This window comes from Gorilla gorilla, chromosome 19, assembly GCF_029281585.2.
Source record: "Gorilla gorilla gorilla isolate KB3781 chromosome 19, NHGRI_mGorGor1-v2.1_pri, whole genome shotgun sequence".
NCBI classification, from domain to species: domain Eukaryota; kingdom Metazoa; phylum Chordata; class Mammalia; order Primates; family Hominidae; genus Gorilla; species Gorilla gorilla.
The window spans coordinates 33643920-33660908 of NC_073243.2; the positions used below are offsets into that span (position 1 = coordinate 33643920).

The following is a 16989-nucleotide window of genomic DNA, read 5'->3' on the forward strand; positions in this document are numbered from 1 at the left end:
GTTTACCATTGCCTCAGTATTGGTTGCAGGCTTTTCTTTGTCATTCTTAGACAAATTTTTGTGACTGTATGTTTCATTCATTTGGTTGGCATTTATTGAATGCCTTCAAGATACAGAGTTCTTTTGTCTGCAGTATGTACTTGTATGTAACACCACCTGGATGGCACTATTATCAATAGATTGTAGGGTTAAGGAATATAATATGTCTAAATTAGTCCTCCAAAAACATTTTAAGAATGCGACAGAAAACAAATACTGTATTTTAGTGTTTTAGTAAAATAAGGGAGGTAAGATATTTGTTTTATTTATTTTTAAGAACGTATACACATTAAGGAGTCCGCAGTTTTCTTATTTGCCACCAATCTGGTTTTGTCTGTAATGTGCAATGACTTTTTTTATGGATTTCACTCTGTGTTTGGCGTGAAACTGTATTCCTTGCAAGAATATTAGGGATAATATTCCATTTTCCCCAAAGAGACCCAGTATATAAGAGGGTTTTTTTTAAGACACAAAGAATAGGTTAAGCTCTCTGTACTGTATTCAGTGGCTTTATGTTAGTGGTTGACAAATTTGAGTTCAGCTAAGATTTTACCAGTTACTGTACAACTGTTACATCAAAGTAAATGGCATCCTATATGATTTCATGTGTTGATATTAATGGTGTGGCGAAACAGAGCCAGTGTTTTTGAGCCACTTCTACATAGCCATCTCAAATATATAGGAGCAAATCTAGAAATGGTGTCCAAACAGAGACACCTAATTGGGTAAGCTTTCCCAGTTTAGTCGGTTCCAAGTATAAAAATCCATTATTTGAATAAGTTTATGCTGATCATTTTGCTCCTGAAGCATCCATATAATAAAACATGCCATTGATCATGGACTGTCCCCCAGAATTAGTATGGCACTAAGCTCACAGTTAATTATCTGAAGACTGAAGACAGTATCAAACAGTGTCAAAGAGTGCTATCAACAAGGCATCTTGAGAGCTGTCACTTTGTCAAATGACATGCAAAGATACATGATGAAGGGAGATCTAAATCATGAAAGCCATCAAGTTTTGGAGATGACGGAATTTGCTACTAATGTGTCAGACAAAAACAAGACCAAACCCCAAAATAGTTATGGCACAGAAGGCATTAAGAATTCACTCAAGAATAGCCTTGAGCAGCGTGTGACTGACAAAGCTCTAAACTGTTGACAGCACATAGCTTTATGAGAAATGAAAAAAACATATGTATCATTATAGTTATTTACCCTACAGTAAAGCCTGTTTGCTAGAGATTTAGGGAGCAAGTCTTCTGGTATTTGAGTGGCATCCTGGTAAATGTTAGGTTTGTAAACAAATGAAATTCAAACTAGCATCAACAAACTAACATACATACCATTGAGCAAATAGCATTTTAATTATTACTTTTTTTATTTTTAACATACTTCCTTTGCCTAACAAATAGCATTTTAAAATTAGCATTGAACAAATACTCTCCTGTAATGCCTACTCCTCATTGAGCCTATGAGATATAAACATAATACTTAATAAATGAAGCTTATTGAATTATTATTTTATCCCAACTGTACCATCATCTCTGTCGTGGTTAGCATTCAATGGCAAATCATACTTACCAAGAAGCCCTAGAATAGTCACAGTCTATTGAATTAGAAGTGTGCTTGCTAAAATATAACTACGTGTGATAGGATGTATAGAGAATAGATAAAGCTAAATATAAAGTGATTGTATGGTATAGCTGCAATTATACAGAATACTTTGAGCAAAGTAGAAAACAAAAATGGACAGTTTCTATATATAAACAAATATATACATATTTATTTAAGATCCCCTCAATTATTCTAAGGTATAGCTAAACTTTCAAATCATAAGCAGAATAAAATTTTGTTCTTGTTTGCCTTAAGTTTTGTCATTGTTAACTGAAAAAAAAATACTGTATTGTATATTGGTATAGTTATTTCCTATACTTGATTAGTTGATAGATGAAGCTTCAGAAATTCCAAATCTATCAAATGTCATTTTATTTTTTGCTTTATAAAGATAATCTGCCACAAATTTTTTTTTGAGTATTTAATGCAATTAGACTTAACATTTTGGTTTCAATGTGAGATCTCTTAATTAATTTCTGAGTGCATCTTAATTTCTTCTTCCAACTTGATTTACATTTTTAAATTTAGGATTTTTTTCATTGAAAATTTCGAACATTGTTTAAAATTTACTTTTTATATCTAGAATAAACATGCCATAGTTTTAAGTACATAACCTCTTATGAACTCCCAAAGTCCATTACAGGTATGCGAAACAAGAACACATTTATTTCCTTCTCATTTTCAGTACCTATAGAGATAATATTAGAAAACATGAAATTTCTCAGGAAGATATGTATTTCTGAAACAAATGGGTATAATGTGTTCATTGGTGTATGTGCAGAATTAATTTGTGAAAAAGAAAACCTTGAAACAATAGTTAGGTTACTTTGTAATTTGCTTTAATATTCTTAGTTTGAAATTTTTAAGCCATCATTACATTTCACAGTTTCAACCAAGCTACAAACATTACCTAAATTTTCAGTGTTTAGTTTGCCTCTTTTTCACATCCTCTGTGTTTTCATGTCTAAATTATCTTATTTCCTAGACTCTCTTGAGCCTGAGGGATCCATTACAGTTTCAATGGGTATTGACTTTTGTGATTCTACTCAGACTGCCAGTTTCCAGTTGTGGTAAGTTCAATTGTTCTTCTATTTTTTATACAACCTGTAAAGGATAGCAGATCAAAAACTAAGCTTTCAACAGCTTTTGTGTGTGTGTGAAAGACAAAACATTTAAACAAATATGTTTTGCTTTGATAATGTTTAGACTGCCTTGGAATAGTTGTACAAATTGTGTGTAGTATATGTATTTTTAGCATTCGTTACACACCTAGCCATTACAACCTGCCATATGTGATTGAAATCCATGGTTTGTTGGTTAAAGAAAGAAGCTACTACTAAGTAATTTTTAACTTATCAGTCCAGTTTTAGAAAATTTATGAGAAAATTCGTGAGGAAAATCCAGGAGAAATTAAAAGCATTAATAATATTATTAAATAGCTCAGAGAAGATATCTTTTGAGATATACATACATGTTATCTTGAGATTCTTAAGTGGAATATTATTGATGCCGTCAGTACCTAAAACTCACATTTTTTTTTCCTTTTTACATCCATTTACAAACTGCTTTGATAAAAGTCAAAAGAGAACATTTATGCAGTTGGCAAAGGTTTCATAGCTGAATGCTATTCAGAAGAGCTTTTTTAGGATTGGATTTTGTTGTTAATGTTTTTCTATAATGCTTTATACATTTCTTGTGAAATTCAGAGGCTATTAGCAAATTAGTACAAAGCTGTATTCATGCATCATTGAGAATTATCTTTGAACTCTTTTCTTTTTCTGATATAAGGCCCAATTGGCTATTTTGAGTTGAAGTTTCTTTGTTTTTATTCTAAAAAGAATTGAGACATTTTACCTACATTTTAGCTAGCTTAGAACAGAATTTGTTATGATTTAAAAGTCTTGAAGTTTTAGAAATAGACATTTTAAAATAAATGTATAGATTAAACATAGTGAACTTTTCATTTTCATATACCTTTTCAGTTTACCAGTAATTCTGGCCTAATGTTATACCTTTTATTGCCGAGAACCTGCAATGATAAATATAAGCAATGTAGCATAACACATTGATTTTATGCAGATCATCACCTTTATGTTTTGGGAGGTCTGCTGTATTAGTGATATATAAAAACTGATTACTTTTCCCAACATTGCCTAGTAATTGTTTATTATTTTTCTATTAGACAAACAACACAGATCAATATTACTGAACAACAGGCTATGAGTAACATCACTCTAAATAGATTTGCCTCTAACACCAGAGGTATATTCATTTTAATGATTTGGACAATGTGAACCCAATGACAAAGCTCACATACCAAGTTAGACCAAAATTAAGAACTAAAAAAGATTCCTTTTTCTTATCAATTTATATAAAGAACCTTTTGATTCCTATGTAATTGGATTTTTTCCCCAATTTTATTTACAAAGACTTCCTTTATAGTCTCTTGAACAGGATTTGCATTTTGTCTTTCATAATTAACTAAGTCTCTTTAAGGATGGATATATATGCAGGTAGTATTTGATTTTTATCTTATGCCAAGGAGTGTATGTGAATAATATTTTTTCTAAATTTCTTTCAAACTAACATTAGGAAAATAATGCATGTATTTCACATAGAAAATGTTCTTGACTATTAAAAGCATTGACATTAGTATGTTTTGCTATTATAAAGATACAAATTATTTATTTTAGATTTTGTTAAGCACAACAGCATGCTAGATCAAAAATTTTGTGTGTGTGTTCCAAAAAGAGCACTTTGTCTTGCATCAAATGTAATTGATCCTGAAGCAGTGTAATCACAATTACTCACTTTCTTAATTGGCCTGCCCCAAATCAGAAAATGGAAACCGATCGACAGTGTTTAAATCAATAGCTTCATAGTAGTGCTTGTGGGGGTAGGGAGATAGTGGTAATGGGTAGATCAATTGGTCTTAGATGCCAATCACTGACTGTGCCTTTTGCATAGTAAATAGCACTTTTTGCTTAGTGATGTGCTGTATTAGTCTTGGTAGTTCAATAAAAAGAAAAAAAGAAACAAGAATGGCTGATATTGAATTTTTTCCTTGAAATACATTATACAAATCGATACATAAAATTATGGGTAATAACAGCATATTTGATAAGAAGCCTTCAGAAATGCTGGGAACATGGACCAAAAGCCTGTCAGATACTCTTTTATTAGTTAGAATAAAAAGAATAGAGTAAAATGATCCTGCTTTAGCTTCTGGATTAATTCTATATCATTATAATTGTATCTATGGATAAATAGATATAGACAGAGCTGTTATATTAAGCTATGTAGTTATATGCATATCTGATAAGCATTTTTGCCTCTTTTTTGCTTGGATTTTAAATGGTCATCAAATTAAATTCTTGATTAAATTTATTGAGATCAAATATGTGCACAATATACATAAATATATCTGTCTAAAAGTTAGTGCAGTACATAAACAGATCCTCATCCCCCCCAGGCATGCATGCATTAACCAGTATGGAAAGTCACACAGCTTAGTGCTAGTTAGAGAACTGAGCACATGTTTTTGTCCAAAGATCCATTAAAAAGAAAATACATTCTTTAATAGTGAATGAACACTAAAAATATAAGAACAAATGCCATTAGCTGACCAGAAATTGTGAGGCATTATTGATAGAAAACAAATAGGAGCAGATAAACAATAACAGAGAAAATAAAAATCACAGGGTAAAACACTCGTGGGAGAAAACTACCATAATGGTAAGAACCAATCTGGCAGAACATCAAGCGCAGCGTGAGTAGGGGTCTTAAGACAGTCATCAGGGAATTAACTCCTTCCAGCCCCTTAGTTCCCCAATCTTACCCCTGACAGCAGGCAACATACACATTTAATTTGGGACTTAAGAATAAAACTGTAAAGAGAATGAGCCACTTGCCTGGGAAAGACGTTTTGGTGTGGATGTGGGGACCTACAAGAACAGAGCAGGGTTTGAGTTTTTGTGAAGGAAGCAAGGATGGTCAGAGATGAGATGAAATATAGTTTTATCCAAGAGAGTATCCAAAATATTCTCAGATCCTCACCACCAGGGTAAAGCCAGTGTCACGTTTGCTGGTGGGGAGGAAAGGCCATTTCCTACCTGCCTGCCTCCAACTTCATGTCCACATAACCAGTTAGTATCTCGTCCACTTATAAAAAATAAAACTTTAGTCAGCCCACCCCGGGGAGAGGAGACCCATGGTAATGATAGTTGCTAACTCAGTAGGTGAATAATGGAATGGACACAGCTGAATACTGATCGAGCGTTCTGGAAGAAAGGGTCAAGGAAATCAACTAGAATACAAAGCAAAAAGGCAGAGACAGAAAATAAGGAAAGTTAGAAGGATCAGTTCATCTCATAGGAGCTCTGGCAGGAAAGAAAAGGTAATGAAGGGAAGAAATAATTTAGAAAATAAATTATAGAGGAACATTTTCTGCTGGATGTGGTGGCTTACATCCATAATCCTAGCACGTTGGGAGGCCAAAGCGGGAGAATTGTTTGAGCCCAGCAGTTTCAAGACCAGCCTGGGTAACATAGCAAGACCTTGTCTCTACCAAAAATCAAAAAGGGTTAGCCAGGTATGGTGGCACACACTTGTCATCCTAGCCACTTGGGAGACTGAAGTGGGAGGATCACTGGAACCCAGGAGTTCAAGGCTCCAGTGAGCTATGATTGCACCACTACACTCCAGCCTAGGCGACAGAGTATATCCCTGCCCGTAATGAGTGAATGAATGAACATGTGCCCGAACAAAAGAAACACGCAAGCCTTCAGATTAAGAGGGCCAAACAGGGTGAATGTGAAAAACTATGAAAAAGATCACGTCCTGGTGAATTTTTGATAAGGAGAAGAATATCCTATTATCTTCCAAAGCAGAGAAAAAAGCAGCTTACCTAAAAATGGACAAGATTGAGAATGGAATCAAATTTCACATCAGTACTCTTATCAGTTCTGGAAGCCAGAAGGTAAAGGAAATGACCTTTAAAATTTTGAAGATACCAAATAGTCATTTTTCAGCGAAGGATTCTATCAATCAGTTTACCACCTGCACATCCTTTCTGAAAGGATTACTCAAAGATATGCTGTAATAGAATATTTTCTTAAATCTGAGACAGAACCAGGCATGGTGATGCATGCCTGTAGTCCCAGCTACTCAGGAGGCTGAGGCGGGAGGATAGCTTGAGCCCAGGAATTAGAGGCTGCAGTGCGCGATTATTGCACCTGTGAATAGCTGCTGCTTTCCAGCCTGGGTAACATAGTGAGACCTTACCTCAAAAAAAAAATCTGAGACAGAGAAAAACATAGAATTAATAAAACAGTAGTAAGCAAAGAATTCTACCTATGAAATTTATCAACGTATAAAAATAATTGTTGACATAATGTGAAAAATAAATATTAACAATAAATTGGAACCAAAATCCCCACAGAGACAAGTGCAAGGAGGAGTGATGGTATACTAGGGTTCTTGTTATGTCTGAGAATTGATTGATGGCAAAAATAAGTTTAAATATGGTTTAAAATATTAAATAACCACTAAAATAATAGAAATGTGATGTATTATAACTTCTAAACAGCTAAAGGTAGGAAGAAAGGGAGTAATTAAAACCTGATCAGAGCTGCGTGTGGTGGCTTATACCTGTCATCCCAGCTCTTTGGAAGGCCAAGGTGGGAGGATCCCTCGAGGCCAGGAGTTCAAGACCAGCCTGGCCAGCATAGCGAGAACTTGTCTCTATTCAAAAAAATAATAATAATTTAAAATAAATGTTTAAAACTTGGTCAGTTTAACCAAGAGGAAGAGGAAATAGAATGTCAAATATAAAACAAAAAAAGGTGGCTGGAGAGGCCATGCACACCACACATACTAGTTTTCACAATTCACGTCAGATAATTAAATCCTACTTTTACTAAACAGGTAAAAAATTTAACATATGCTATTTATGAGAACCCTCCCTAAGAGAGAATGGCACAGAAAAGTTGAGATTAGATAGATGAAGTGTGTTTGTGTGTGTGCGTGTGTGTGTGTGTGTATGCATTTATCAGATAGATGTGCTAAAACTAGAAAAATTAAGAAGTATTTTAGGTAAAAAGTAATAATAAAATATTTTGTGTTCATTGTAATCCTCCAAGAAAATACAATTGTTACAAACCATTAAACCATGCACTTTTGTAATTTATAAAGCAGAAAATAATACAAATACTAGGAGAAATTGTCAAAGCCATAATCATAGTATATTTTAACATGCACATCAGAAATGGACAAATCAGAGAGTAAGGTTAAATAGGTATAGATACATACAGGTTTAATGATTTAATTAACAAGCTTGATCTAAGATATATATGTTTACATAGAATTCCTTGTTTCCTGTGTACAGAAAATACTCATTTTTTAAAAGAACATATAGGATGTACAAAAAAAAGGAAAACTATGGGATAATATGATTAAAGAAAAAAGACAACAAGGAAAGATTAGAGAGGAGAAAGATGACAAAGCACAGAGATCTTCTAAGTTACAAAATAATACCATACAGTTCTACACCAGTAAATTAGAGTAGTTAGATGAAATTATTTCCTAGAAAAATATAAATTAGGAATAAAAACGATTAAATTGTATCAGAACCTTAAAAAAGAGAATTTTTCTAGAACAAAAGAAACGGAAATCATGCCATGTCATTCTGTAAGTCTAACATCACCCTGATTTTAAAGCCCAAAAGGATAACCTGTGAAGATGGACATCAGTTGTAGTTATAAATTCAAATGACTTCTGGCCCGTACAGTTTACCCATAGCCACATGAAATATCAGAAACAATCTCTTTTAAGTCAGAAAAGCAAAACAAGGATGTCTGCTCACCACACTATATTCCACATTGTAATGGAAGTTCCAGCCAATACAGAAAGCAAGTAAACGCCATTTGCAGTATAAATCCTGGAAAAGAAGAGACAAAATTATAATTTTTTTTTTTTTTTTTTTTGAGATGGAGTCTCGCTCTGTTGCCCAGGCGCTCTCAGCTCACTGCAACCTCCGCCTCCTTGGTTCAAGCGATTCTCTTGCCTACCTCAGCCTCCCGAGTAGCTGGGACTACAGTCACGCACCACCATGCCCGACTAATTGTAGTATTTTCAGTACAGACAGGGTTTCACCATATTGGCCAGGCTAGTCTCAAACTCCTGACCTTGCGATCTGCCCACCTCAGCCTCCCAAAGTGCTGTAATCCCATTACAGGCGTGAGCCACAGCACCCAGCCAAAATTATAATTTGTATTCAACATAATTATTTTCTTTTCTTTTTTTTTTTTTTTTTTGAGACAGAGTCTTACTCTGTCGCCAGGCTGGAGTGCAGTGGTGCGATCTCGGCTCACTGCAACCTCTGCCTCCCAGGTTGAAGCGACTGTCCTTCCTTAGCTTCCCGAGTAGCTTGGATTACAGGCACGCGCCACCAGGCCCAGCTAATTTTTGTATATTTAGTAGAGATGGGGTTTCACCATGTTGGCCAGGCTGGTCTTGAACTCCTGACCTCAGGTGATCTGCCTGCCTCGGCCTCCCAAAGTGCTGGGATTACAGGCCTGAGCCACTGTACCTGGCCTATTCAACGTAATTATTAACCCATAAAGTTGGAATCAACAGAAAATCTATTATTTAAACTAATGAGTTTAGAAAGGTGGTACAAATACTTATGTAGGGAGAAAAAAACCTGGAACTTTCCTAAAGGGCATAAAGGAAGATATAATTAAATATAAAGAAATATAAGCAAAATAAAAAAATAAATATACTGTGTTTTTAAATGGGAGACAGTATTGCACCTCAAATTAATCTTCAAATTCAGTGTGATTCTAGGCTAAATGCCAGTCGACTTTTTCAAGAAACTTGACAAACTTCTAACATTCAGCTGGGAAAAAAAAATGCACAAGAAAAGTCAACATTTTTAGTGAAAAAAGTCTTTCTCTATAATAATTTAAAAATATTCCTTAAAGCCACAAGAATATTTTTATTCTGTATAATTGATATTGGCACAAGAACCAATGAAACCAGAGAATTTAGAAATGTAGAAATTTTGTATGTCATAAAGGTGACATTTCAAATCCGTGGGGAAAGAATAGACCATTCAGTAAATGGTGTGAGGACCATTATTTGGAAAAAATCAAGGTAGCTTCCTCCCACAAATTATACCAAAACAAGTTCCATGTGGATTTATTATTTAATTATAAAAACTATAAAAGTATTTAAATATAGTATAGGTAAATATTTTCATACTCTGAGGACAAAAGTCTTAAGCAAGACACAGTACTCAGAAAGATATAAAGGAAAATAACTAACAAGTTCTTCTATTAAAAATTTAAAACTTCTCTACAAGTAAAGAAAAAGTAGACACCATAAACAAGATAATGAGAAAGCAGTGCAGCTTATTTGGCAGAAAAAAGTTTAAAAACCAGAACGTGCAACTCTCACAATCAATGAAAAAGGAATCCAGTAGAAAGGTAAGGAAAAGGCTAAGAATAGGCAATTGACAAGAAAATAAATGCAAGTGGCCAACTTGCATTTGAAAAAGATGTTCAACATCACTAATATTTAGGGAAATAAAAATTAAAACATTTTACCCATCAGATAGGCAAAGTTTTAGAATAACTTTTGTATCTGGTATTGACCAGGAAGGTAGAGAAAAACATGAACTCTTGTATGCTGTTTGTGGGACCTTAAATTGGCAATATCTATAAAATATTCATACTTTTCAATTCAGCAATTTCACTTTTAGGGTATCAAGCCTAGAGAAGTATTTGTGCTTGTACGGAAATAGATCTAGCCAAGTATAAGCATTGTTTATAATGGAGAAAAATTGGAAATGATAATCTCTGGGGGAATAATGAAATAATGATATATCCCTATTACATATGTAAGTTTTGAGTACCTCCTGTGCATTATTTCATTTTATTTCCTTTAATAGTTAAAACTAGCCTGCAAGGTAAATGTCACTCATTCATAGATGAGAAACTTGAGTCTCAGAATAGGCTGCTCGCCCGTTTCTCTTACCTACAAACTTTACCAGTTTGGATCTTATAAAGGAATCCATGAACTGAGGTTACATGTACTACAAGAATATATGCTACAGTTAAATGTGTACCAAGTAGAATCTTGCCTTACATTAAACTTTTATGCCATCTGGTCCTATGTAGCTAGGCTATTTAAAGCTACCCTAATAATAGTGCTTCATTGATCTGGTAACTGTTAATTCTGATAAATTTACATCTATCATCAGTCATTTTCACATTCCCTATCCATGTTGAGGCAGTTATGTGTAGAAATGGAGATAATCTGTCTCTCCCCTGTTTAATCAAAGGGGTTGTGAAGAAAAAAGGAAAAGAAAAGCTACATGGAGAGAGAAATAAATCAAAAAGAAGGCGAAATGGTAGAAAAGGAGATGCCTATAAACTGGAGGACATCCTAGAACACTCATGTAAATGAAAGCAAATTTTCCCCCAAATAAAGAGGAAGTGTTCCATCTTAGTTCTATTATAAGCCACACCTTGCTTACAAGATGAAACTGGCTTACAAAGTGAGTTGTGTACTGGTTATATTGGATTTCGTATTTGGTTGTGTGTAACAGAAACCCAACTGCAGTGGCATGACCAAATAAGGATTTATTATCCTCCTAGAACAAGAACTGCAGGGGTTGGCAGTTCAGAGCTGGTGCAGTAGCTTCCCAGTGTCTTCAGGACAGTAAGGTCTTCCACCTTTTTGTTACATGTGCTAATTTTGTTAGCAAATGCTGGTCAACTTCGTGATCACAAGATGGCTGCTCCACCTCCAGGCTTCCATCTGCATTCCAGACAGAAAAAAGGAAAGAAATGACATGGAGAAAGGGGCCAGGTTTATGTCAGAAAAGCAAAACTTTCTCAGAAATCCCTACTGAAGTTCTGTTTATAATTCATTGGTCATAACTGGGTCACTTGATCACTCTTAGCTACAAGAGAGGCCGAAAAATATGTTTCAGTTGGGCTCTCTAACGCCTTGCTTGTTGCTAGGAGGGACATTTCAAGATCGCTTTCCCCACCCCCTGCAAACAGCTAGACATTCATAGATGCCTTAGAAGGCAGATCTCCTGCCTCTTCTCTCTCTGAACACCCCACCCTTCTCCCTTGGCATCATTGCTGTCAAGCCACTTTTAATCGAGGAGTATGTGGTGTCCTTCAGGAGTGTTGGGAAGAAGAGTTTCTATTAAAAAGATTAAACAAGTAATTCAAAAGTGTTGTAAATAATGATGTAACTCAGTGGTCCCCTAACTTTTGAAATTGTTTACCTTTATTAGTAAAAATATTTTGAGTATGTGCTCTGTAGAAGTTTATTTGTAATTATATATGTGTGTGTATATATATGTATGTGTCTGTATTTCTTACTGTGCTAACATGTATTTTTACTAAAACATACAAAAATAGAGGCCAGGCACAGTGGCTCACGCCTATAATCCCACAACTTTGGGAGGCCAAGGCAGGAGGATCACTTGAGGCCAGGAGTTCAAGATCAGCCTGGGCAACATAGTAAGACTCTGTCTTTACAAAAAAAAAAAAAAGGCCAGGCGCAGTGACTCACGCCTGTAATCCCAGCACTTTAGGAGGCCGAGGCGGGTAGATTGCTTGAGGTCAGGAGTTCGAGACTAGCCTGGCCAACATGGTGAAACCTCGTCTCTACTAAAATACAAAAATTAGCCAGGCGAGGTGGCGGGCACCTGTAATCCCAGCTACTAGGGAGGCTGAGGCAGGACAATTGCTTGAACCCAAGAGGTGGAGGTTGCAGTGAGCCGAGATTGCACCACTGCACTCCAGCCTGGGCGACAGAGTGAGACTCTGTCTCAAAAAAAAAAAAAAAATTAAATTAGCTAGGCATCGTGGCATGTGCCTGTAGTCCCAGCTATTTGGGAGGCTGAGACAGGAGCATCACTTGAGCCCAGGAGGTCGAGGCTGCAATGAGCTGTCATCACACCACTGCACTCCAGCCTGGGTGACAGAGCTGAGACCCTGTCTCCCAGAAAAACAGAACCTTAAAAGGAATGAGAAAAAATAAATATAATTAATAGGGTTTTTGCCTATACCTCAGTGGATTGTCTTGTGCCTCTGACTTTGGAGAACTTTGTATACAGTGACTTGAAGCTGAAATTTTAAATTTCATACTGAGTTCATTTGTAATTTATATATATATATATATTCCATGTTATGTATATATACATCTTCTAGTCCTTCACCAGTGTTTACATGTTTCTCTTAATGTGACTGTGTCTTCCCCTCCATCAGGTTTGGTCTCATTCTTCGAGTAGCCTACCCTCAATCCTTTCTCTCTTAAGCACTCCTTTTTGGCTGTTTCCAAAGAAGTATCCTACTCCTTTCTAGGGCTAACCCGCTCACCTCGTTCTTGTGCTCTTCATCCCAACCTCTTTTACCTCTCCTAAGACCTTGCTCTACCAGTTATTTCTTTGTTTCTTCTTCCTTACTGGCTCTTTCCCCTCAGCCTCTAAGCATGCTCAGGTTTCTTTAGGTGTTATTCCTTTGCTTCTTCATTCTCAGGAAGCTTCTGCTTTCTGTTCCTTCTTCCATTGCCAATCTTCCCTTCACCCTTCAACTCACTGCATTGTGTAGTCTTCCTGCAATCTGAACGGCCTTGCTAAGATTAACAGTTATACTTCTTTTTATCCCTTATCTTATTCTGCCTCCCTGCAATATTTGGCACACGCCTTTTTTCCTGACCACTCTTCCTCCAGTCTCTTCTGCAAGTTGTTTTTCTTCTGTTTTTACTTAAATACAGGTCTTCACCAGATTTGCGCTTTATCCTTTTTGTGGTATCCTCTTTTCCTATATGATTTTTATCTACTCATAAGGCTTCAGCTCTTCCCTACACCATTTACACCATTCTTGCTGCTTCCAGACTCCTATATACTGCCCTGTCCTCTCTCCTGATTCCCTTTCTTTTTTCTTTTCTTTTCTTTTCTTTCTTTTCTTGATGGGGTCTCACTCTATCACCTAGGCTGGAGTGCAGTAGCGTGATCATAGTTCACTGTAGTCTCAAACTCCTGGGCTTAAGCAATCCTCCCAGCTCACGCTCCCAAGTAGCTAGGACTATAAGCACCTGTCACTATGCCCAGCTAGTTTCTCTCTAGATTCTTGATTTGTATTTCCAATTATCTGCTGAATATCTCTTCCTGGGTAACTCAGTACTCAAAATATAATGTGGCTAAAGCCAATTCTTTTTCTTTAAGTCCCTAAACTCCTTCAGCACACTGTCATTCACCCAATTGTTCACATTAGAAGGTGTGAAGTTTCTTCCCTCCATTCATCACCAGGTGTGTCCCTTCTGTTCTAGAATATCCATAAAATATTCCATCTTCCCCTTGCCCAGTGCTACCCACCCTGGGGAAGCTGTATATTGTAGTGGAATAAATGTGGACTTTGAAGTTAGATACACCTGGGTTCAAATCCCAATGCTGTCAGTTACTAGCTGTGTGACCTTGGGCATATTGTTCAACTTCTTTTCAGTTTTCTCATCAGTAAATTTGAAATAACAGAAGCTATCTCTTAAGATCCTTTTTAGGCTTTATTTAAGTAAAAAACACACAGTAAATGCTTAAAAAAAATCAAAATCCTGCCTAGACTATTAATTTAGACTCCTAACTGATGTATCTGCCTTTGATTTCTCCCTTACTCCACCTTACATACTGCCACTGGAGTTTCTAAAACATAAATGGGACCATTTACCTTCCTATGCCAAAAATCTCTAGTAGTTTCCCATTGCTTCAAGAAACACTGAAACACCTTTGTCTTAGTTATATAAGTAAAGTAACCATATGCTTTATCACACATATCAGGACACTTTAGAGCATGAAAGGAGGCACCAGCTGGACAGGATTCCACAACAACAGCCATAAACTGGGACTATTCCTGGGAGGACTGGGATGAATGGTCATACTATATATGATACTCTGCAATGTTCCCCCAACCTCTTCTGTTGACATATTAGGCTGCTCATCATTCCCAAAGTACAGGCCTAGAATGCCCTCTTTCTCCTCTTGGAAGTAAACTTAGTCTTTACTCCTGCAGAATGCTTTCCACATACCTAAGGTAGTGCCTGCCATTCCATTACAAGTGTAATTTCTTTCCCTCCCGCTAGACTTGTGAGCTTCAAGGGCCAATCTCACTTGGCTTTAAATCCCCAGATATTCACACACTACATAGGATCAAGTTTGTATTCAGTAAGTGTTTATTGAATTGATAAATAAATTGGATTTATTGGTTTGCCTTCAACAATCCACATATGGAAAAAATATAAGGCCACTTACAAGAATACAATACATAATAGCATAAAATAAAAGTGGATTTTATGTTCTTTTTTTATATTATGTCATTTGTCTCTACCCACACATGAATAAATTCAAGTGTTTCTTAACCTAATGTTTAGTATTTCTTATCCACAATCCCTGTTTCTCTAGCTACCATCTCACAGGCTGTGGGATCCAGTTCTAACATGAAGGTAGAAGTCCCTCTATGGGACTTCCTGAAAGCTTTTGCTTTTGTAATAAAAAGGAACAGATTTGGTTGACATAGTTACTCAACACTGTCTCATCACCACCCTTCCTTCAATGGAATGTAAACTAGGTACCTGGAGATACAGCAGCCATGTGGCAACCATGAGGATGAAAGCCAACATAGTAAGGATGGCAGAGGGAAAGCTAGAGGAATCTGGGCTTCTAAAGGGTTTTTTAAGCCACTGAATGAGCCTGTGACTGGTAACTCTAAGACTTCTTGTATTATAAATTATCAATGCCTTTTTCTCAAAAAACTGTTAGTCGGATTTTCTGCTTATTTGCCGCCAAACACACTACTATCATTTAGGATACACTCATCAACCTACCCCTAAACATCTAACTTTAAAAAATTTTTTAGACAATTTTAGCATTTTTTATTGATCATAATATCATGAGACTTAGGTAAATGCACTTATTGTTTTTCTATCTGATATTAGAACAAACAAGGTTGGCTTTCTTAAATTCTTCATATCCTGTCATTTGAAATAATAACTTCTACCACGTTGGTCAATAATGTCAATGAATAGCACTACTAGCAAATAAGGGCTTTTTTTTTAATTTTAGGAAAGCAAGTTTGCAGATGAGATATTACTTTATTAGCACCTATCTAAACACAATATGGTCACTCTATTTTCTTCTTTATTTAAAACTAATATTTTAAAAAAGAGATCTTAACTGTTTCAGACTAAAGCATTTCATCTTCTATACTTTAAGATGTATGCAAACTAGAGATAAAATATTAATTCTCTATTAGCTGCATGAAGTGTTTCTCTTGGTGGTAGTGGTTATATACAATTACTGCAGTTTTTTAAAGTTCTTTTTCAAATGGGATAATTTACTATACCTGTGTAGTTTTGTTTTTTAAAAAATCTTGATTGAGATAACAGATGTATTTTTCTGCAAGTAATGTTGTTTGTTTGGGAAAATGTTTAAACCTTTTTAGCTGTGATGTTTAAACCAAAAAGGTCTTATACTGTATATGCTAGCATAGGCTTTCATTGCATTGATTTAACTACTTAGTATTAAGAATGTTTATTTATGAAGCATTTAGTCAGCTTTGATTGTTTTTCTTCAGTACCAAGGATGATTGCTTCAGTGTTAATATTCAGCCACCTGTTGGAGAACTGCTTTTACCTGTGGCCATGTCAGAGAAAGATTTTAAGAAAGAGCAAGGTGAGAGATGTCTACAACTTACTAGAAATTTACATACCAAATAATATGTGCTTATTCCTGTACAGTCTCTAAAATAAATTTTCATATGTACATAGCCATTAACAGATATTAGTGCACAATCTTCCAATTTTTGTTAATGCTTTGCACTTACAACCTTAAAAACAGATGTTTGTCTATATTCCTGGCATACTTGAAAATTGATTAATATGTCTTTAAATGATACATTAATTCTTAATCACCTTTTCAATGCTGAGAGTTGTTGCTTGTCAACCTGATGATATACTAATGGGTTTTGTATTATTCAAAGTGCCAGGAATTGGGGACTTTACCGATGTCCTACCAGTATAATTGTTATGTTTGCGTATTTTTTCACTATAGAACTGTTTTTTTATGTCTTACTAATGTATTTGTCCTTGCACACATTAAACTACCTTATCCTTCAAAATAAACTCCTAATTATGGCATTAAAATACTTCTAGTTTCTTTTGACCTAATTCTATATTAAAGAAATGCTGTGTTGTCAGAACCTATTAGAACTGAAACATTTTTAAAATAAGTACTTAAAAAGAAAATATTTTCAGCAAAATGCA

At 35.4% G+C, this 16989-nt stretch overlaps 1 protein-coding gene across 1 annotated transcript in view; it reads left to right on the forward strand.

The window, feature by feature from the left end:
* AP3B1 (adaptor related protein complex 3 subunit beta 1) overlaps nucleotides 1–16989 on the forward strand; it is a 296004-nt gene that overhangs the window by 261170 nt on the left and 17845 nt on the right. Inside the window, exons 24-25 of the mRNA XM_004058672.5 lie at nucleotides 2639–2723; nucleotides 16302–16399. Of these exons, the coding sequence (XP_004058720.5) occupies nucleotides 2639–2723; nucleotides 16302–16399 (183 nt within the window). The remainder of the gene's footprint in view (nucleotides 1–2638; nucleotides 2724–16301; nucleotides 16400–16989) is intronic.